A 23,939-nucleotide genomic window follows, 5' to 3' on the forward strand; every position below is an offset into this window, starting at 1 on the left:
CCATTGCTAACACTAACTCTATCACATGTCTGTATACTGTTTTCAAGCTGGTTGGAACTTGCTAACGATTTCAATTCAGGGCCATAATTTTATCGCCCAGAATTGAAATCTTTGCCCTGCCAACAGGTAAGGAGTGAAATGGCTTCCCCAAATATGGTGGAGAGAGTGAATTGAGGTGTGAAGGAAAAATATATAGTGATATGAGAAACTTGAAATAGGTAAAAAAAAAAAAAAATAAAAAAAAAAAAAAATTGCTATTTGTCGAGTTTTGTTTGGTACCTCAACAGTTAATGCAATTTTGGAAAACAGTTGTATATTGAAATCACTAGGAGGATACAATACAAATGAAAGAACCCATTTTTTTCCTTTCAATTTCACAATGCAAAATTTTTTTTTTTTTCAATTTAATTTTTATAACAAAGTTTATATTTGTTGTTTTTTATAGTTTATAAATGATATAAACACTATTGTAAACTATAATGTTTATATCATTTATATGGGAAAATGTTTTTTATTTATGTGGGAAAATGCAGATGATTTTAACAAACATTTGCCACAATTAACTCTCCTTAATTTGGGGACCTGCTATATACACTGTCCTGCCATTAATATCCAGACACCTACTGGATATTAACGGTAGGGCAGTTTTGATAGTTCGTTACTACCAAAGCACCACTTGTCAGCCACAACTCTAAATATGCTTGTAGAGAAGACAGTAATACAGTTATGATTGCAAGATGCTGTGATTGATGAAATTTAGAGATTTCTAGCTTTGGATGATAATAGGGTGCCACACAAGCAATCTGTATGTGACATTTCTGTGGCTCTGAAGATCCCTAGGTTGACAATTGATGAGGTGATGTGTTCAAATGGAAGCATTTGCACACATCACCTGAATGCTGAAAACATCACAATAATGACCCTAGAAACCTCTGAAGCTGAAAGAATATGACATGAAAGCGCTGCAAAGAATTGTCCGCTCAGAACGTAGGTTGATGTTGCAACACAAGGACCTGTGTGAGATGATCAGAGCATGTTAGCACAAGTACAGTGTGCAGGATGCTACATGATATGGACTACCATAATTGCACAACTGACCGCAAGCCACTAATCACCCTAACTAATGCCAGATTCCATCTAGCTTGGTGTAGTGCTATTTTTGGACCATAGACCAATTGGAAAACTATGCTTTTAAGTGGAGTCATGATACGTAGTCTATCAGTCTGATGGTTGTGCCTGAGCATGGTGGATGATTGGACAAAGCTTACCTGCTGGACTCTATCACCAACAGTGAAGTTTGGTGATGGCAGCATGATGGTCTGGTGCTGTTTTTCTTGGTTTAGCCTGGGATCATTAGTTATTTTTGGATAAAACCCTGAATGCTGAGGTATACCTAGATGTTCTGGAGAACATTATCTACAGTGCCTTACCAACATTGTGGCAGCCATAGGGGAAGGCCCATATCTGTATCAGCTGGACAATTCTCCATATCATGCTGGTTGCATCATAAATGGACTGGCTTGAGGACATGAGCATTCAAAAGTTGGAGTAGCCAGCACATAGCCCTGCCTTTAATCATACAGAGAACCTCTTGGATATATGAGGGAAGATACCCAGAAAACAGTTGAACTAGTCACTATTTTCAAGACTGAATGGTGGAAAATATCAGAGGAAATTTACAACAAAACTGGTGGAGACTGTTCCACAGAGACCAGAGGCTGTCATAAAGGCTAAAGATTTCAGCATACATTATTAGTTTTCCTGTGAATAGAAGTTACTTGTAGATATGCATCTGGATAGTAAAGGAAGGCAGTGTATTATATTTTCAATGTATAAAAGAGTTTCACTTATTGAATTTTTGCATTTATGTAGTTAGTAAAGTTACCACTCAGTTAAGGTTGAGTGGAACTCAGTTAAGGAACTGAGTGGTAACCTCCAATACCATGTTTCTTACAAAATTTTGGAAGTGCCACTATCAGAAATCCACATGGTTGCCATTTTATAGATGTTAGTCACCCTGGCTATTAACCCTAGTAACCCAAAGCCAGGGAAGGACAGTTCTGATCCACAATTTACTGACCTTTTGGTTTAACTAGCTGTTTAGGAAAAATATTGGAAAAAATAATTTATGCCTGGTTGAAAATGGTTTCTAGAGATTGTAAACATACTAAGTCAAAATAAGTATGGCTTTCGAAGAGCTGGGTAAATGCTCTATCTTGTGATCAGAGCTGAAGCAAATATTCAAAATGTATTTCTTAGTACCGAACACAGTGATGATATGTCTTCACATCAAAAAAGCATTTGACAATATGTAAATATGAGATTCTTCACAGTCTGTATGAATCTGGTCTTAAAAAAGGTAATCTTCCAAAATTTATTTGGAAGTTTTTTTTTTTTTTTTTGAGCAACAGATTCTTTCACTTATGTTTTCAATTTGCTTTCTCCAAACAGAAGGAGTCCTCCAGGGTTCTGTGCAAGGAGTCCTCCAGGGTTCTGTGTTTAGTGCCATCTTCTTTGCCATCAGGATCATTTCAGTTACCAAATATATTCCTGACACAGTCAAAATATACCTTATGTTGACAATCTTGCAATCTTATGCTACTCTCAAAATATGCATTTAATTGAAAGACAGCTTCAAGATGCCATTACCAGGCTTTTTCAGTGGACGAAAAATAATGCCGATCATCTCTCAATGCAAAAAATAACATCAATCCAATTTTTCTGTAAATGTAATTTACATCCTGATCCACACTTCCAACTCAGTTCTCATCTAATTACTTTTCAACTTAGTATTAGATTTCTTGGACTAATACTGGATAAAAAATTAAATATTTTAAAATATATTTAGCTTATCCAAAAAATCTGTCTAAAGAAACTAAAATTACTCTGGGTAATTTCTGCTGTGTCATGGGGTGCCGATCATTACGTGCTGCTGCACATATACCATTCATTAATTCGATCTTGACTGGGCTATGGGTCTCCTTTACATCCTCAGCCATATAAAGTTTTTTTTTAAAATGGCTTGATACTGAACCTTAAAATACTCTATGAAGTGCACTAGGTGCTTTTTGTACATAGCCAATTCAGAGTCTTTATATGGAAGTGCATGAACCTCTGCTACACCTTCATCGGCATTCTCTGCTAAACTCAGAATTTCCCATATCATTCCATATGGCAATACTTGCTCCCATCAGAATGGGATAAGTTGCGTTGAAATAATTTTATACAAATTATCCCATAATTTGTATCAGAATAAACCATGTGCCAGTTGGTTACATAGCTTAGCTGCATGGTGGGGACTAAATAGAATAACATAATTCTAGATGTGAGCTGATAATTCTGCCCACTGTTTTCAATTTTCCATTTTCAGCCAAATATCACCAATGGTTCCAAGACAGACAGTGAAGTTCATGTAGCTACAGTTTTAGCAAACATTACAATGTCTCAGCAGTCCCTTTGGAGTTCGGCACCAGAATTCTATGATATTCTGATGGATTTTGGAGATGCACAATGGTTTCATACACTCAAACTATCTATACTGATTCCTTAAATGTGTATCTGCTCTTCAGTGTAAATTTCCTTTCAGACTACAACAAATTTGAATAAAGTTTGTGCAGCTTCTGTTGGATACCTGGGCATCCTGGAAATACAGAAAGAGAACAAGCAGATTTTGCTGCCAAGAATGCCAGTCTCATACCATCAAACATCCAAATACCTTACACATCATAAGCATACTGGTACATAAAAATGACTGTTTGGCCGAAGCACAAAAGCAGTAAGTCATTGCAGATTAAGAATGATTATGAGCAATGGCTATCGAGCCTAAGAGGAAACAGGAAGAAGTCATACTTGCTGGATTACAGATTGGGCACACTCACCTAACTTGTAGCTGCCTACTCATATGGGATGATCCTCCATTATGGAGCAACTGCGAGACCCAAATCTCAGTAAAACATCTCATTGAATGTCCATTTTACCTAAGAGAATGATAAATAGCTTTCTGTTGCCAACTGTGTTCCTCTAATGAGCTAACATTACTGCAGATGCTGGGAAATCAATGAGACATTAATAATTTTTTGACTTTGATAAAAATAATAAACAAATACCGTCTTATTCGAATCCACCTGTTTAATATACCAAATCTGTACCAGCTAAGACTGTAATAGATTCATTGTGGCTTTGTATTCATTTCACCAATAAATCAAACAAACAACAACCAGCTCCTTTCTGTTTATTAGGTGACTTTAATGCACACTATCTATTATGGGGATCTTACAATATTGATAGCAATGGGAAGATCATTGAATTGGTCCTAGATAAACACAACCTGAACTTATTAAATACAGGAAATATGCTTCCTTGTTTTGTCTCCATGCATAGAGTGGTCAGTGCCAAATGACTCCCTTGGTTGTAATCATTTTCCAATCATTTGTAAATTGCAAAGAACAGTATCAACACATACAGAACAAAGTAAAAGGTGAAAGTTCTCCAAAGCAGATTGGAAAATTTTCTCCATTTGTATTGCCTGGAATGATCACATCATCCAGACAGAATCAATAGATAATGTCACCGAGCATATTACCTGGCAGATACTAATGCTAATTGTCAAGGCAATGCTACAATGTTTTAATCAAAAGTACACCAACTAAAAATTGGTGGAACGATTTGTGTAATGAAATAAAACAAGAAATTAATGAAGTGGGGAACTTTTTTGTGTGCGTGCGCACACACACACACACACACTTTTACATTGGTAAAAGAATCCATAAAGGGTCTGAAATGTTATCAAAATGGGTTAAGGTTATTATTTGAAAGTTATTTTATAGCCATTGTACTATACCTGGGAACTGATAAACTAATTTTGTTTATTTATTTATCAAATGGAATGGTGTTTTTTTTTTTTTTTTAATAATGTATAACAGCATCTGAAGAGCAGTTTTTCAGTTTTCAACTAACCTACAACGGTCACTGACACCAATACACATAATAGAGAACAATGCAAATTTAGATGAATTTTTCAGATATCTAAAACAGATCCAATTGCACATCCGAATTCAATGTAAGATAACCTTGAAGGTTAACAGTAATGTTTCATGAGCAACTTTTGGATTGACACATCTTGGCCTTGAAGCTCTTATGCCAAAAAGACCTCACCTCAAAAAACCAACCACTGTGATATTCTGTTGAGAACAGTAATTTGGAATCTCCTGAATTTGATCATCTCTGGCTTAAAATCTCTCTCTCCCCTCATTCTGTCAGATTCATCTGCTGTCTCTATCATTCTCCAAGCTCCACCAATTGCTTTGAGCTCTGACTTCCTCTTTCCGAAACTCTATTTTCCCCAGTCCAACTTTCCTCACGGTGAGGTAATTTTCCTTGATAAATTTAATATTCACAACTCCAGCTGGCTTTCAGATTTCTAGTTACGCAGATTGTCATTTAATTGCAGAATACCAGACAATCCTAAGCACGCATCCAACACGCTTGACGTTTTTCCTCATGAACAGCGATTCAAAATACATGGTCATGGTGAGTGGTCCTTTACGTACCTCAGATCACTACTTGGTGGTGGTCTCCTGTGTGGAGTCTTTCCTTTGTAGCCGTTTTCAGCCTGATATTGCATTACAAGAAAGCGGAATAGGATGATATGTGAGATTTCTATTCTTCTTTCCCTTGGTTGGATTACTGTTTTAAATCTTCTGATGTCAGTGTTTTCTCAGATCATGTCAGTAAAATTATTTTTGTAGGGATGAAATCCTTTATTCCACACTTCACCCTAAAATCTTGTACTTTAACTAAACCTTGCTTTTTCAATAAATGTGCTAAAGCTGTTAAAGATAAGAATGTTGTGTATAGCAATTTGCTTCCATCTAAATTTCTAGGTTCATTTTCTGCCTACTCTAAAGGTCACAACAATTGTAAAGCAGTTATTAATCAATTCAAACTAGACTTTGAACAGGTTAAGATTTGAGAACTCACTACTTGTCCAAATGGTAGTTGATTATTCTGGTGTCTTGTCAGACCCGTTGGCTGCAACTTTTGCCTATCATTTATATGCACAATTATTTTTTTTTTATGCATTTTTAAAATTATATGAAGATAAATTCATCCTGCAGAGCTAGCTGTTAGCAGAGAACTTACTGTGCAGGGTCAGAAATTTTCAGGAAACTCACTACTCAAAGAGTTAATGCAGCGAAATACATAGTCTTACACTGGATCACTGGATGAATAGCAACTTAATGTGTAAACTGATTTGGTGTTGCCCCCAAAATAACTTATACATTTGGTGGGGTTGAATTAAAAATGATAGAAGAAGAAATGGATTTTGAGGTTATGATACAGGCAGACACAGACATGCAGTGTAGACAGTCGGCAAGGAAGGCCCATGGTATCCTGTCAGTGATTTATCGAACATTTACTTGCAGAGATAGGTAGGTCTGTGTAATGCAAATGTAAGACTGCATTTGGAGTACTGTGTCCAAGATGTGGTCATTTAGAGATTACATTTAAAAAAAAATAATAAATAAATAAAAACAGCAAGCTTGAAAAGATGGGCATTTTGTCATTTGGTGATATCTAGAAATGGGTGTTTGTATTAAGAAAGACAGCACATGGTAACTAGGTGCTTTAGAGGGGGACCTGATTAGGATCTACCCCCCCACACACACACACGTTTTCTTTACATTTGTAAAAGAATCCATCAAGGGTCTGAAATGTTATAAAAATAGGTTAAGATTATTATTTGAAAGTTATTTTATAGCCATTGTATTATACCTAGGAACTGATAAACTAATTTTGTTTATTTATCACATGGAATGGTGTTTTTTTGTTTTATGTAATACCATATCTTTCACACAAGAGTGTGTCTATATATATATATATATATATATATATATGAACTTCTTCAACTAGGCTCGGCATTTTGTGTTTAATAACTTCTCCATCTATTTTTATTTTTATTTTAGTTTACTTTCATTGGTGACACTTATATATATAGAAATTCATGTTTTTAGGCAAATATAATTTATTTTTATTCGTCTATTGCATATTTTTCATTATTTATTTCATCAGATTATTTATCGAAAATGGCTGTTGGTAATGGATCATTTGGTAACATCAGATAGTGGACAGTATATGTGTATAGTTTCAAATAGTGAAGGTAGTATTAACTGGACATATACTCTAGAAGTGCAAGGTAAGTATTTTCATTTCGCACTAAGTTTTACTTATTATATAAATAAGTGAAATATTGGGATGAACTGTACTAGTACTCCATGTGAAATATACTAGACCTTTGTTCATAACCATACAGTAACATCGTTACTTTAATTTAGAATTAAAATGTATGCAATTTGGAAATTGCACACATCTTGAAGTCACTTTAGTCAATCTAGTTGTGACAATGAGGAAATGCTTCTTTCTTAAGACTCACTATATACATAAAAAAGAGCAAATGCTACCTACATTAACTTAATTTTAATTGGAGATTCCATTATATAACAAATCAAACCATAATGTGTATGAATAACTTAAACTATAAAATAAACTTGCAAGAGAAACTATGAATATCATAATAGCTTATGAAATGAAGTCTAATCAAATCCACAGATAACCAAAATTAGAATAATTAAACTGAACATAATTAAGAGAGAGAGAAAATCTCAAACTATATGAATATAATTGACTTCTATTTCTAAAGCAAGCAGACATCCATAAAATTATTCCCATCAGTAGGGATTAAAACCTTAATGAATAATTGACCTAATTGACCAATTTTTAAACCTTAATACCTGCATGTCTAAAAAAGCCATCCTAATTAAATGGAAGAACTGTTAGCAGATGTAAGCTAACCTGAAACAAGGTGACTGATTTTTCTTCTTCAAAAGGGTAAGCAAAGAAGTGCCACGGTTTACTTTTATTTATGTAGTCCATACATACCATTGTTATAAGGGAAGGAGGGAGGGAGGGAAGAAGGTGAAAGGAACAGAAAGAGGACAATAGGAGTGCCTCTGCTTCCTCATATTCAATCAAGGGTATAAGAAAAAAAAAAAAAAAAAAGAAAGAAAATTGAAAGTTTTTCACTCTGAGATCTGGGAGCATGATTGTTTGCCCTTTTAGTTGATGTCCTGAATAATGAACACTAGTTCATTGGGAATGGGGAAGGGTTATGTACTTAATTCATTATTTATAAAAATTAAGATTATAAGATACATGTTTAGATTCCATTCTTCTGATAAAATTATTGGTCTATGAATATTTATAAATATATTCATATTCCCTGTCGCTAAGGTTTTACTTGTTTCTAACTTAAACTTAGTAAGCTACTTATCTAATATCAAAGTATTATCTTCCCCTGGGATAACGACTGGTTTCTGAGTAGTGTGCTACCAATTGAGAAACTACTTCATTCAATATTCCACTTTTTTTTTCTTTCTTTCTGTCAGCCATATTTAAAGAACCAATAACAAACAAAGAAAATGCTATGGTATATGGACCATGGACACAAATAAGACATGACACTTCTTAGCCTTTTGAAGATGGTATTCCAAAAACAAAACATTCATCCATTTGAAAGTTCACAGACAGATTCAGCAAATAGAAATAATGACTACATTCATATTCTTATAGTGGAATTGTAGATTCTGTCAAAATAGTGATGACATCAAAGCTTCCTGCTTTAAGCATGAGCCAACTTGTTTTTGCTTTATGGGGGTCATGTTTAAAGGCAAATGAGGATCATTTCTTGTGTAACTTGTATTCACTTATCTGGAAGGATAGAATTGGGGATGGGCCTGCCCATAGAGGAGTTGTCATCCTTGTGGATATCCATGCCCACTTTCAACTTATGCCACTTACCACTAATAAAGAGGCAGTAGCAATTCGTCTCATGGTAGAGTTTCTCCTGACGATTTGCTTTATCTATTTGCCACCTGGAAACAACATCCCCAGGAAGACCTTAATGATTTTATTAAGTACCTTTGTCCTATTACATGAAGATTTCACAAACATAATACTCTATTGGGTAATGTAGGTCAGTGTTTCTCAATCTTTTTACTCTCGTTGCACATTTTCCAAAGAAGAAAAATTTTGCGGCACACCTATGTAGTTATAGAAGAAGAAATTTCTAAATTAAATAAATAGAACAAAAAATAATATTAACAATTTTTTTATTTATACTTATATTATATCTGTGTTATGCAAACAATTCTTACAACCAAAATAAAATATAAACATAATTAAATAAATAATTACAAAAAGAAAATATGTATACCTTCAACAAAGCTTTAAATTATTCAAATATTTGATAGAGATCAAATGAATTTTTATTTAAAAAATTATAGTCAATGTGAAATACGTGATTGACGATGTTTTGTTATTTCTGCTATATCAGGTCTTATTTCAGACAGAGCAACTCGCAGGTCATCTTTGACATTTTCCAATCTTGATCGTTTTTTATTTTTCATGTTAGTGAGAGTTGAAAATCCTAACTCACATAAATACGACGTAGAAAATTGGAGTAAAATATTTATTGCTCTTTTAGATAACTTTGGATATTCATCTCTGACTGAAATCCAAAAAGTATCCAAATGAAATTCCGAATATTTGTTTTTTAATGTTCGATCGGATGAAAGGGAAATCAGTTCTTCCTCTTCTTCAAGACAAAGATTCCAGTTTGATGTATCATTAATAAAAGGATTTCAAATCCAGTCATATTTTTCCGATTTAATAGATGGAAAATATGTTTTCATTGCCTTTTGAAGGAAATCCAAATGGTTTTTCACCAGTGGTGGAAGAAAATTTCTCATCTCTTCAGGAATCTTAAGAAACATAGCTAAATTATTTTCATCAAGTTTATTCATCCACAAGCATAATTTTTTTATCAAAAGAAATTAACTTATCTGTTGATGTTAAGAAATTTTCGTTTCGCCCTTGTAAACTAATATTTAAAATATTAAGATGTGCAAATATATGTTCTATGTAAGCCAGTTTTGCACACCACAATTCATTGTTAAAACAATCATAAAATTTTTGTATTTTCATACGATTCTTTTGTTTTCCTGCAGTACTTTTTTACATTTTTAAAAAAATGTACCAAGTTCTGCTCGCAATTCAAATGCACGGACTAAAACTTTTCCTCTAGAAAGCCAACGAATATCATTATTTAGTAATAAACAATTATAGTTAGATTCCATGCTGTCGCATAATTCTTTGAAAATTTGTGATTTTAAAGGTCTGCTTTTAATATAGTTAACAATTTTTATTACATCATCTAGTACAATGCTTAATTCTGTCAGGAGATTGTTTGTTATTTGGTTTTTAGGAGCATTAACAACTAAGGCCATATTGCTCTGGGTGCGGTGGTCATTCCCTGACCTTTCCGCATCCTCCATATTTGGTGGTGACGGGCTCGAATCCCAGTCTAATCAAGAAGCGTGTGCTACGCACTGCTGCTCCTTCCCACCTGGCTACAGGGGCACCTTCTGTCAGGAGAGTTTTGCCTACTAAAGCTTCTCGATGAATAATGCAATGTGTAGAAATAAGATTTGAATTTTTTTGTTTTGCAAACGCCAAAAAACCTTTTTCAGGTCCGATCATTGATGCAGCACCATCTGTACAAATGCCTGTACAAAAATTCCATGATAACTTTGTCTTTTCGAAAAAGTTATCTACACATTTAAGTATTTCCCTTCCTGTCAATTCTTGACAAAATAAAAATTGGTTCATAATTAAATCTCCATTAATGAATCGAACAAATCCCATTAATTGTGCTTTCCCGCTGATATCTGTTGACTCATCTATTTGCAGAGCAAAAATTTGACCATCAAGTTTTTGTTGAACATTTTTTACTATATTTTCCGACATATCAATTATTCTTCGACTTATAGTATCGTTGGAAAGAGGAATTTTATTTATTTCAGCTTCTGCATCTTCGCCGAACATACATTTCGCCATTATATGACAAGCAGGACCGATCAACGTTTCTCCAATCAAATGAGGTTTCCCTTTTTGTGCAATAAGTTGCGCTACTTCATAGGAGGCAATTTGTGCTTTGTCAGACACTTTTATTGTGTTTTCCAATTTTTGTATTTGTTCGGCACTATTTGTCATTAATCGTTCAAAATACCTTTTGTCTTTAGACATCAAATTTTGATGAACCTTTTCCATATGGCGTTTTTAGCTTGCTAGGAACCATTGCACTGTTTGCTTTTTTATGTCCATATACAACACATAAAGGTAAGGGGAAATTTATGTCCCCTGTCCATGTAAAACCAAAATTTAAGTAATCTTCATTATATTTTCTTGTACTAATTTTCAATCTTTTTGGCTGAGATTCATCGGCGCTGGTATTGTTCATATTATCACTATTTTCAATGGATATATTTGTATCTGCTGCAGAACTACTGTCGCCGACATCAATAGTTTTGTTTTTATTTAAAAATTTTCGTATATCCATTTTCAGTTTTTTCTAATAAACAAAAAACGGTTTTGTAGAATTTAATTTTTATATACATTTAAATTACCTTAAGAAATCGCCTAACCCTAAATTATTTACTTTACAACACAAACACAGTTTAATATGACAATATTAACACAATATATATAAACACATAATACGCCACATGCCTACACATACAACTCCCAGAGAACTAGAGAGACTAGAGATGGGATCCCGTACTTTGACTTTCTGAGGTAATTCAGGGGCGCTGCGCATATATACAGTATCGCGTTGGTCCGATTCACGTGGTCTGCGGGTGACAGATAATTGGTCTTTATTCAAATAGTGTTGGCGCCTGAATGCAGACGCCCCTGTATTCGGATATGTCAATTTCAATTCGTCATAAAAAGATCCTTCGTGTACTTTATTCTTATTAATGGTATTGTACGTATATTCGGACAATGATGTTAAAATAAAAACGACACTAGTTTTTTTTTTAAGATTTCGTGGCACACTCTTTGAGAAACACTGGTGTAGGTGTTAACAGAAAGGGTTGAATTATAGAACATATGCTGAGAAATAATGACATTGCCCTTCTAAATGTGGAGACCAGTATTATTATTTTTTTTCATATGTCTACCTTTTGTTTACTGTCACTGGTCTTTCTGTCTGCTCCACTTTTCTCCTCCCTGGGTGTACATGGGAGGTTGAAGAAACCCTATATGGAAGCAATCACTTCACTGTGTTGTGACCATGTGTAATGGGAGATCATGTCATCAATTGAGGATTTGTAGTGGAAGATTGATCAGGCTGACTGGAATGCCTTTAAACATCACCAGAGTCAGTCAGGAGCCAGCCAATGAAGCAGTAGTGTACATCATGGAAAGTATTGTCCAAGCAGCAGAAATTGCAATTCAAAAGACATCCAAATAGTTTCCTCTATTTCCAAAGTCATGGTAGAATGTACAAAGCAAGGTGTGCAGGATATTTCAATGATATCCCACCACAGCTCATTTAATAGGCTTCAGATATACATGCTCTATAGCCAATTATATCTAATGTCAGAGCCAGAATGAGTCTTGGATTCACTTCACGTCCTACATCACTCTAAAGTCTTTGAAAATGAAGGGCAAATATACATCACACCCTTCATTGATCCTTTTCATTATGATGTGCAGTTGCTGACCAAACTGAAATTGCCAGTGCTCTGGGGAGCCAAATTATCTGTTGAAACATCATATTCCACAGAGTTTCTGACAGAGTTTAAACAAAACATTGAAGCTGTCCTCCAGCGACTACAACTAGCTCTCACAGAACATGAACTTAAAGTGGCACTCACCACGGAAGTGCTGTTGGGCCAGATGACATCCATTATGAGACAATTAATTAAACATTGTCTCATAATGGAAGCTACTAGGCTTTAAATACCAACTAAGAAATATTATTATTATTAATAATATCCATATGATGCAAGGAAGCCTGAGGCTTATGCTGCACCAGGAAAAAAAAAGAAAGTTCCCGAGTAACCCTGAGAGAGAGAGAGAGAGAGAGAGAGAGAGAGAGAGAGAGAGAGAGTCAAAAGTAGAAGGGAATCTCCAAGAAAGAGAAGAATGATGATATCCAGCTCAGGACCCTGGGTGTGCCAAGCCCATATTCACCAGATGTGAGCCCCCAGGGTTAAATTGTTCAAGGTTTAGGCCTAAGTGGATGTCAGATGAACTAATGAGACATATGGCAGAGAATAAAAATGCATGGGATACATACAAATTAACACTTGACACAGAAGCCTATGATAGATACAAGTTGATCTGTAACCAAGTTAGAAAGGCGGTTAGGCAGGCGAAAGCAGATTATGAGAAATCTTTGGCAAGGGATGCAAAGAAAAACAGCAAAGAGTTCTTTACTTATGTAAACTCTAGAAGGAAGGGGATGAATCAGATTGGTCCACTTGATATTGATAGGTCAACTGTTGATGATCCTGCTCAGGTAGCTAACAAACTGAATGAATATTTTGCATCGACATTCACACATGAGGAGTATTCAGTGAGGGGAATGCCAGAGGGTGTATTCAACTCTGGCAGTAAGCTAGAGAATCTTGTAATAACTGAGAGTAAAGTGGAGGAGAAATTGTCGAAGATAAATACAAGAAAGGCACCTGGGGTGGATGGGATCTATCCAGTTATATTAAAGGAGGCAAAAAAGGAAGTAAGAAAACCCTTAGCCATAATTATGAGAGCTTACTTGGACTCAGGGGAAGTACCCATGGACTGGAGATGTGCAAATGTGACCCCAATTCACAAAGGAGGATCAAAGGGCGACACAAGTAATTATAGACCTGTTAGTTTAACTTCTGTTCCTGGAAAATTAATGGAGGCACTGGTTAAAGAAGCACTGCAGGATCATCTAGACAAGACTTCAGTTATAGCTCAGACACAGCATGGTTTTGTTAAGGGGAAGTCTTGCCTGACCAATTTGATTGGATACTATGATGCAGTCACAAAAGAACTGGGTCCATTGAATAACTTTGATATTATATACTTGGATCTTAGAAAGGCTTTTGATACTGTTGCACATGGAAGACTGCTGCACAAATTGGAGCAGTGTGGCAATGGAGGCAAATTGCTGCTATGGATAAAGGGGTGGACACTGCTCATCGTGGACTAATGTTATTAGTGGAGTCCCTCAGAGTTCAGTATTGGGTCCATTATTGTTTTCTGTATTTATAAATGATGTAGAGATGCTGGGACGAGTACAGAGAAGGGCAACAAGATTAGTGAATGGAACAAAGGGTTGCTCTTACTAAGAAAGGCTTAAGTTTTGCAAATTACAGTGTCTGGGGACTATGCACCAGCGAGGTGATCTGAGAGAGGTGTATAAAGCCTTGAATGGTTTGAGCATGCTCAATGCTGATGGGATTCTTCCTTTTGCTCAGAATAATCACCTGAGAGGGCATAAATTCAAATTGAGAAAAGACAGATGTAGGATAGACGTGAGGAAATTTGCCTTTAGCCAGCCGGTAGTTGGTTGGTGGAATAGACTTCCATCCTTTGTCGTGGAAGTTGATAGCCTAAATAAGTTTAAGGCTCAGCTGGACAGGTATTTCGAACAAACAGAGGGTGAAGTGGAAGTGGTTATTTTTTATTTATTATTTATTTATTTATTTATTTTTTTTTTGGCTGATGCTGCATAAGCTTGCTTTCTTGCATCAAACGCCTCTACTAATGCTAATGCTAACATTGGGGAGCTCAGTGAGAAAAATATTTTCATTGCATGTTGCGTCTGTCTATAGGCCCTAGCGTAGTAGGGGCGACCCCTACTTTCATATATTTATCCATTTCTTCTATGAAGTAGGATCCCTAATTCACTAGGGGCCCCTAATCTTTGCCTACTTTTGCTATACGGTAGCTACGCCCCTGCATATAGCTCATGATTCAATCAGTGTGCCCCTATCAGTCAGTTGTTCATTTCATGTACCTTTCCTTTTACAGTGTTCATTTATCGACTACAGTTGAATGAATGCATATTAGTGTTTTGTTTTGCTTCAAGTTTGCATTCTGGCAGTGAATATGTTGTTCCACCAGAAAGCCTATATTCAAGACGCTTTCCTGAAATGTCAGACAAGATACTTTCCTGTTGCCTGACCTAGCCCAGTGGTCAGGAGCGAGAGTGCATAGCACGCGTTCCTTGAGTGGACTGGGTTTCAAGCCCGTGACTACTAATTATGATAAATATTTGTATTGACGATTTATTGTAAACTCTACTGACTTGGTTGTCGTGCTGGAGTATAAACAGAAATTTTTTTATTGGTGTTCTTTAATATGGAGAAAGCTTATGGCATGGCTTAGAGATTTGGAATTTTAAAAGACATATAATCTTGGTCTTTTTGAGGTTTTTATTAAAATTTTTTGTCAAACTGCTCATTCCAAGTTTATCTGGGGGTTTCTTTTCTTTTGGCTTTTTTGTCGTGAGAGAGAGGAATTTCTCCGAGGATCAGTTTTAAGTGTTCCACTTTTTTGCTATCAAAGTTAAATCCAATTATTAAATGACTTCTTTCAACTGTGAATAGTGACCTCTTTGTTGATGACTTCACTATTTTTATTCAGTCATGCAGCATGAAGGTCACTGAGTGACATTTGCAACAAGCTGTTGACAGCCTTAACTCTTGTGCATTGGTTAATGATTTAAGGCTTTCATCTTAGAAGACTTGCATATATTTTCGTCACAAATGGAACCTTCACCCTGAAGCAGAAATAAAGATTGGAGATAAATTTCCATTCCATTAGCACCTGACAACAAATTCCTAGAGCTTATATTTGATAAGAAGTTAAACATTTCTGTCAACTGCATACTCTGAACAATAACTGTCTAAAGGCACCAGGTGCCAAGGGAGATTGTTATCAAGTGTTGTTTCCAGGGAATTTGCATTTCTTTCGTGAAGAAATTAAATTGTTTCCTTTTTTACAGCACTACACTAATACTGAATTAAATGATCTATAAAAGAAATCACTTTATTAGATCAGGAGGAAAAGTAGCCTTCTTTCGTTCTTGTTTTTATTTTTATTACTAACCCACTACCACTTGGTCACTAGGTGGCACCACTCCTGCCTCCATGTGGAGGGGCCAGTAACCTGGAGGGGAAAAGATTGACTTTCCAGGGAGAAATGAAGCAAAGTTCCCAAAGCCCAGAAATCCACTGGATACAGAGATCAAAACTTTACATGGTGAAAACAAGAGGAGCCTGGTTTTTCACAGCAAAACATCAAAAAAGACGGATGTAGGCATAATCTGATCTCCAACATTCCTCATTGTCCATTCAACTGAAGAACAGCCAATTGGAAAACTCTTGCCATTTCTAGCGGCAAGGGTTTTCCTAGAAATCACAATTAGATCAGGGGACTTACTGGTTGTAGTTTGCCACTGCTCGACATTCTGAGCAACTGCAAAAAATAAAAAAAAAAATTGATAGGATCTCTGTTAAGCTTCGTTTTAATTCATATTTTCCTGAATATGTCAAGAGGTGTCATCACTGAATGGGACCTCTTCAGCCTGTCAGATAAAGAGCTAAAACAAGAACTGAAAGATAAAGAATCATCATTGTCAGACGAATTTAGACAAAGAGGGACAGTATGCTAGTTCCAACTTACAGCATAATTCTTACTTTTGGCAATCCCAAACCATCAACAATGATCAAAGCAGGTTACTTTAACTGCTGTGCTAAAGCCTACATTCCAAATGTTTATGCTACTACAGGTGCCAGAAAGTTGGGCACTCACAGACTGCAGAGAAGCTGCTGCCTGTGCCACATGTTGATCCATTGTGCACAATCATGCTAACTGCATGGCCACATCAGCCAATTGTCCTAACTGAAAAGAATCACATCTGGTGTATTCCAAGGAGAGTTCCCTTTGGAAACATGAGGAAAAGATACATCAGTACAAAACCAAACACAGTGTAACTTTCCAAGGGCCAAAAATATGTATTATCCTCAAATACCAATAAGTCAACTTATTCCCAAGTAACCACAAGACAAATATCAGTTGCTACCCAAATGGAAGTAGCCATACTATCAAGTAAGTCACTATCTGCGTGGGCAAGGTCAGTATTGGCCACTGTACTAATAAACCAAACGATAAGCAAACAAAGTAAAGGTGCAAATATGTCAATCACTGAACGACCAGATGCTGTTCTACAGCAGAATACTACAGTATCAGCTATTTGTGATACAAACAATTAGAAGAAGATAGTTCACACCATCTTGGTGTGACCTGGTCATCTTGACCAGATTCTAGAGCTGTTCACTGATGAGGAGATGGATATAGGAAAACCATTCTTTCCAAAGCAGAGGAAAAATAAAATTGAGCGATATTAGACCTTCAGCTCCTCAAAACAAATCAAGGGTTCCACTAAATCCAAATACAGACTGGAACACTAATGATTTTTTTTTTTTTTTATTTTGGAAAGAAAAATATGCAATTATCTATGGCAATTCTCAGCATGTGAACCTTACAGGTTCACGGGCTGAGAGTTGCCATGGTGCCAAAAGTGCATGTGTTGGCAGCACAAATAACTTCCATATGCATGTACATGGTGATTTGTTTATGTAACGATATGTTAATAAATTTATATCATAAATAAAGAAAATTTTTTTATACATTTTTGTTTATTCAAGAAAAATCTCAAATATTTTTGAGTAACTAAAGTAAACTCATCAAAACAGCTAGTACTTGAACAATAATACAATGTTTACAAAATTGCTAAATAATATAAAATAAGTTTCTAATTTTTTAACATCCAATTTTACCGTAATAAACTTGTACAGTATTGAAACCAAAGCATTCTCAGTACAAAAATAGCTGGGGTCTCTTTTTTGTACCTTTAAAAAAAATCAAATAAAGTTTTTTTTTTTTTTTTTGCTTAGTGGTTTTGCATATTTCTGCTTTTACGCTGTTTTCTAAAGTGCCCAAAGAATCTCCCAGCAGTCCTCCAGCATAGATGCAATTCTGAAGGGTGTCTAGTCCTTCCATCACAAATGTATTTGATGGATCACCAGCAGCTTCTTCCTCCTATTCTTGTTTCCTCATTTTCCTTGTAGTAGTAGTAAAGGCATGTGATGCAAGAAAACAAGCATATGAGCTTATTTAGCATCAGGGTAAAAAAAAAAAAAAAAAAAATCACACAACCATTCCCTCTAAACATTTGTCCAGTTCCTCCTTGATTTAATTTAAGTTACCAACTTCCATAACGACAGATGGAAGTTTGTTCCAGCAATCAACTACCCACTGGCTAAAGGTAAATTTCTGCACATCACTACATCTCTTCTACGAATGTGTTTTCCCAATTTGAATTTATGCCCCCTCAGGTTCGTAATCTGAGCAAACAGAAGAATCCCATCAGAATTCAGAGTAAAAAAAGTAAAGTGCAGCCATTATCAACCCACTGCAGGATGGAAGCCTCCTCAACAATTCATGCTGAGGGAAATGGGCCATAATCTGCCACCTGGTCCAGTGCGGGTTGGCAGATCGACCATATTCAGCAGTCAGGGGCTTGAACCCCGGTCTACTCAAAGAGCGTGTGCTACTGCACTCCCACTCCTGCCCACTCGGCTACGGAGGCCATAGAATTCAGAGTACCCAACCCATTCAAGGCCTCATACACCTCAATGAGATCACATTGCAGGTGTCTAGTCTCCAGCTGCTGCAATTTGCAGAACCTAAGCCTCTCTTGGTAAGAGGATTCATTCCTTCATTCCCTTCACCAATCTTGTTGCCCATCTCTGTACATGCTCAAGCAAATCTACATCCTTCCTAAAAGGAGGTCTCCAGACCTGTACACAGTACTCAAGACGTGGCCTGACCATTGCCTTATACAAAGGGATAATAACCTCCTTTTCCCTGCTAGCAAAATTCCTGTATATCATTGACAAAACCCCATGATCTGCTCATGCAGCCTGTCTGCGCTGCTCAGAAAACTTCATATCTGACTGCACAATTACTCCCAGATCTTTTTCATTTTCTGTCACCCTGAGTATAGTACTAGACAGTTGGTACGTTCCTCTGGGGTTACTTCTACCCATATGCAGTACTTTGCATTTGTCAAAGTTAAACTTCAGCTGCCACTTCTCAACCCATCTGCCCAACTTTTTTAGATCCTGTTGCACTGCCATTACTGTCTCATTAAGAACCCTGTCAACCTTTGTGCCATCTGCATACTTGGACATTAAGCCTGATATTCCTTCATCAATATCATTGATAAATATACAAAACAACAGCGGGCGAACACCGAATCCTGGGGGATGCCACTAATAAAATACATTGGTTCATTATTTTACTTTTAAGATAGATTGGAATATTGCTCCTCAGTATGTGAATATATTTCCTGAATGCTATCCATCCAAAATTTATTCTTCTCTTGACTTCCAGCCATTTATCATTATTATTATTACAGCTAATGACTTGTCCCAGATAAGTATATAAATCCACATTTTCAATTATTGCTTCTTTAATGATTATATTCCTTTTTGTGCCATATTTGTTCATCATTACTTTGGTTTTAGCCATATTCATTTTTGGGCCAAAATTCTTACTGACTCTGCATGACTGATTAAGATTTTCCTCTTAATTCTTTGGATCATGGCTTATAATAACAATGTCATCTGCAAATCGTAAATGGGTTAGCTACTCTCCTTTTTACAATGACCCCTTTCTGCGACCAGTCTAATCTTCTAAAACATTCCTCATGTGCAGCAGTAAACAATTTCGGAGATATTGTCTCTCCTTGTCGAACTCCTTTCTCAATTTTAAATTTGCTACTGGCTTTTTCTAGTCTAATAAAGGTGGTAGCATTCTCATATATTTTCTTTAAAATCATAATATATGGGGTATCTATGCCTTGTCTTTCCAGTGCCCGAAGCATTGCCTTATGTTGTATGGAGTCAAATGCCTTTTCATAATCCACAAATGCCAGGCATAATGGTGTTTTATATTCGTTTGCTTTCTCCGTTAGATGATATTATGTGAAGGTGATCCCTATTTGAGAATCCTCTCCTAAAATCAGCTTGCTCTTTTGGTTGAGTCTCATCAAGTATTCTTTCTAATCTGTTAGTAATGACCCTTGTGAACAATTTGTAGATATGGGATAACAAGCTAATTGAGCTATAATTTCCAATTTCTGATTTATCTCCTTTCCTACTTTTCTATTGCATTTTGTGAAGAGTCTTGCCAGTTTCTGTGTCATGTCTCTTCCTCCTAATTTTAACAACTCTATAGGAACTACATTTTCCTCTGGGGCTTTCTGATTCTTCATTTTCTTCAACACATGTTCTACCTCATCAGGAAGGATATTGGGTATGTCGTATGTGTTACTCATTTGTGATCCGCATTCCCTCGCTCCTTGTATAATTCTCTATAGTAGTATTCTGCTATTTATAAGTACACCATCGCTATTCTTCAGTTTCAGTATCATTTGTCTTTCTGTATTACTGCTCATGCCTGCTGATTTAAGTCCTTTGTTTTCCCTTAATGCTTGTTCTACTTTTCTTGTGTTAAATCTTATGTCCTCTCTGAGTCTCTTTCTAATGGCTTTGCATTAGAAATCTGGGTTAAAAACAGAAGAATTTAAAATGTAATTGACCTGTAGGAAAACAATTAGCTAGTATGCTCATAAAAGTAAACGTGCATACACTGGAAAATGTAGCATGAATGTTTTGTTGAATGTAATCGCTGTGTAAGTGAAATGTAAATAAAATATATTTTCAAAAAACACAACTATTTAATTAACTGTTTAAAAATGTGATAAAAAATATGAAATTTGACTCAACTTGGATGTTCAAAACAGCTTTATATTCAAATAAATGTTACGGAGTTAACTGGACAAATTTGTAATAGAAACATGAGAAACAATTTGCAATATTTACCTTTTATGCAAATAAGTGTTATATGCAGTTAAATGTCTTCTCACAATATAACCCTATCACCTTCTGCCTAAAACCAAACTAACTCCACATATAACTGTTTTGCTCAGAACTACATAATACATTGGCAAGTTCATGTTACACACAATCTGAACAATCCAAGAGATGGGGGGGGGGGGCACTGGTAATCAACTCTCACATACCCTCTAATCCAATCCCACTAAAAACAAACCTTCAGTTGCAGTGCAAGTCAACATTAACTTTGATTTAACTGTAGTCTTATTATACTTGCTATGCTGATTTAGAAGAATTAGTGGTACAACTTTTCAACCCTGCTATCCTTCGGGACCTGAACATTCACCATCTGCTGTGGGGAAATCTAAATCTGGACAAACTATTGAAAAATTACTTGCCCAACACCACCCGATAATTATAACCCTCAATAATGGAGCACATACTTATATACATCTTCTTACAGGATCTACTTCAGCTATTGATGTTTTTCTATGCTCAGCAACCATATATCCTTTATTTGGAGGATGGACTATGCAAGCAATTCATCGGGTAGTGACCATTAGCCAGTGGTATGCCACATTGATATCAGCATTCCCCATTTTTCTAACTGAATTGCCAAATGTAACTTTTCCAAAGCTGAATGGGATGTCTACAGGCATCTAGCAGTACTGGTAAAAAAGCAGGTCCATCAAACGTCCATAAGCTTGGAAGTGGAATACATATGTAACAAAATACTGCAGGCAGCAGTCCAAGCGATTCCAAAACAATCCACAAAAATATCAGCAGGTTCAAAGATGTGGTAGAATATTGAATGCAGTGCAGCTAAGAAAAGAGAACAGAGAATGGAACAACATCAGGAGGTTCCCAACTAAAAGCAACTACAAAACTCATCCACTTTAAACAGGTTCAGGCAAAAGCAAAACCTATTAATCAGACCAGAAAAAAGGAGTCATGGAAGCAGTTTGCTTCGACAATTACAAGAATCACAAAAATGTGAATGATATGGATCAAAATACAACAAATTACACATAATACTTGTGTATGAACCTTCCCATGCTTACTATTAATGGTTGTGATGATAGAAAACCAGAGGAGATTGCAAATACTTTGAGAAAATTATTCATGGAAATTTCAGCTATGATATCTTACTCGCCCTATTTTTAGGCACACAGAGTATAAACTGAAAAACATTGGATCAATTTTGAATCAGCATCTGGTGCTGCATACAGTGTCTCCTTCACAGTTATGAAATTGCACTGTGCTCTAGCCTCCACCAACCTCAGTGCAGTAGAACCAGATGGAATACATTATGTCATGATAGAACAACTTATTGAACCAGCCCTTAAGCCACTATTATTTTTTTACAACAGAATATTCAAAGAAAACACAACACCTTCCTGGACAAATGGCATCATTCTTATTATTTGGCATTTCTAAAACTATAAAGAGATCCTACAAATTTGCAACATTAGTGACCTATTGCACTCACTAGCTGTATGAGTGAGGTCATGGAAAAAATTATCAGTGCCTGGCTAAAGTGGTTTCTACTTCAAAATTACCTCCTAAACTCAGTGCAAGGTGGCTCTTGTGAAGGCAGATCCACTCTTGACCTTTTGAATAGGACAGAAATATTTGTGACACCTTTATATGAAAAGGACATCTTTCTATGATTCCCTTTGACATAGAAAAAGTTTTTGACATAGCTTGAAGATAGGGTATAATGCAGAATCTATACAATCCGGGATTATGCAGACATCTTCCACAGTTTATCAGAAACATCCTACATCACTGCTCATTTCAGAGTTAACAACCATTTATTTTACAAATTTATCCAGAAAGTTGAAGTCCCAAAATGCTCAATGCCACTCTATTTAACATAATAATGAATTCAGTAACACAGGACCTACTACAGACAGTATTCAATATCCTGTACTTCAGTATCTCCTGCTATTCCCCTAATATATAAATGGTGGAAACATAGTTGCAAGGTGCTGTCAACAGAATAGTTAAACAGTCTCAATGCAATGGTTTTTGCCTCTCACCCCAAAAGATTCTTGGGATATACTCATGTAGGAAGTGTAACCTACATCCAGGCCTGGAACTTTGATTAGAATAACAAAATCATCCCAATGGATTTTAGTGTCCACTTTCTTAGTGTGGTATTTGATTAAAAACTTACCTTCCTTCAAAGTATAAAATCATTCTGGATTACTTGTTTTAAAAAGCTAAACATTTTAAGAGTGCTATCTGGCACAACATGGGGAACCGACTGTTATACACTACTACATTTGTGCCAGGTTCTTTAAGTTGGCTTGATCCTGTACACCACATTTTTCTCTTTCTTGCACTAGGGGCATATCGTACACCACCAGTTCAGAGCCTATCTGGCAAAGCCGTTGAAACCATCTATACAGGCAAATGATTTTGTTAAACTATGTAGAAAAACTCAGAGCAACTAAACCACTTGACTTTTCTCTCTCAAAGGGAAAAATCTTTACAGAGCTTACCTATCTACAAATATCAATAGGGATACAACTTTGCCCATTGCTCACTGACTGGCAACTTGACTTTGGTAAGATGCAACCTTTTTCTGCCTCTCTTACAATTCCACTTTGGATGTATCATATACTGCTGTGTTCCCTTTCATTCACAACATGGGGAAAACACACCTTATGCCAACAGAACATATTGAAAATTCATGCTGTGTTGAGAACTCAGCATGCACAATAGACACCAATTTACATGGATGGATCTATCGTTTTTCTTTGAATTTATTCAAACCATCCACTTCCACAACAACAACAACAGATGGAAGTTTGTTCTGATCAACTACTTGCTGGCTGAAGGCAAACTTCCACACATCTATCCTGCAACTATCCATCCTCAACTTTAAATTATGTCCCCTCATGTGTATAGTCTGAGCAAGAGGAAGAATGCCATCAATATTTAGCTTAGTCAAACCATTCAAAGCCTCAAACACCTCAATCACTTTCCCCCTGAAGGGCAGACTGGGCTAGCCGGGTGGGTAAAGTACCTGCCTAGCAACCCAAAGGTCGCGGGTTCCAATGCCTCCTCGGG

The 23,939-nt window shown here is 36.1% G+C and overlaps 1 protein-coding gene across 4 annotated transcripts in view; it reads left to right on the plus strand.

Moving 5' to 3' along the window:
- LOC150085645 (fibroblast growth factor receptor 3-like) overlaps positions 1 to 23,939 on the plus strand; it is a 509,974-nt gene that overhangs the window by 228,665 nt on the left and 257,370 nt on the right. For all 4 annotated transcript variants that reach the window (XM_090374150.1, XM_090374153.1, XM_090374152.1 and 1 more), the window contains one exon: positions 7,072 to 7,195. In XM_090374150.1, the coding sequence (XP_090230276.1) occupies positions 7,072 to 7,195 (124 nt within the window). The remainder of the gene's footprint in view (positions 1 to 7,071; positions 7,196 to 23,939) is intronic.

The sequence above is a fragment of the Mastigoproctus giganteus genome, chromosome 5, assembly GCF_048544385.1.
Source record: "Mastigoproctus giganteus isolate SK-2022 chromosome 5, ASM4854438v1, whole genome shotgun sequence".
NCBI classification, from domain to species: Eukaryota; Metazoa; Arthropoda; class Arachnida; order Uropygi; family Thelyphonidae; genus Mastigoproctus; species Mastigoproctus giganteus.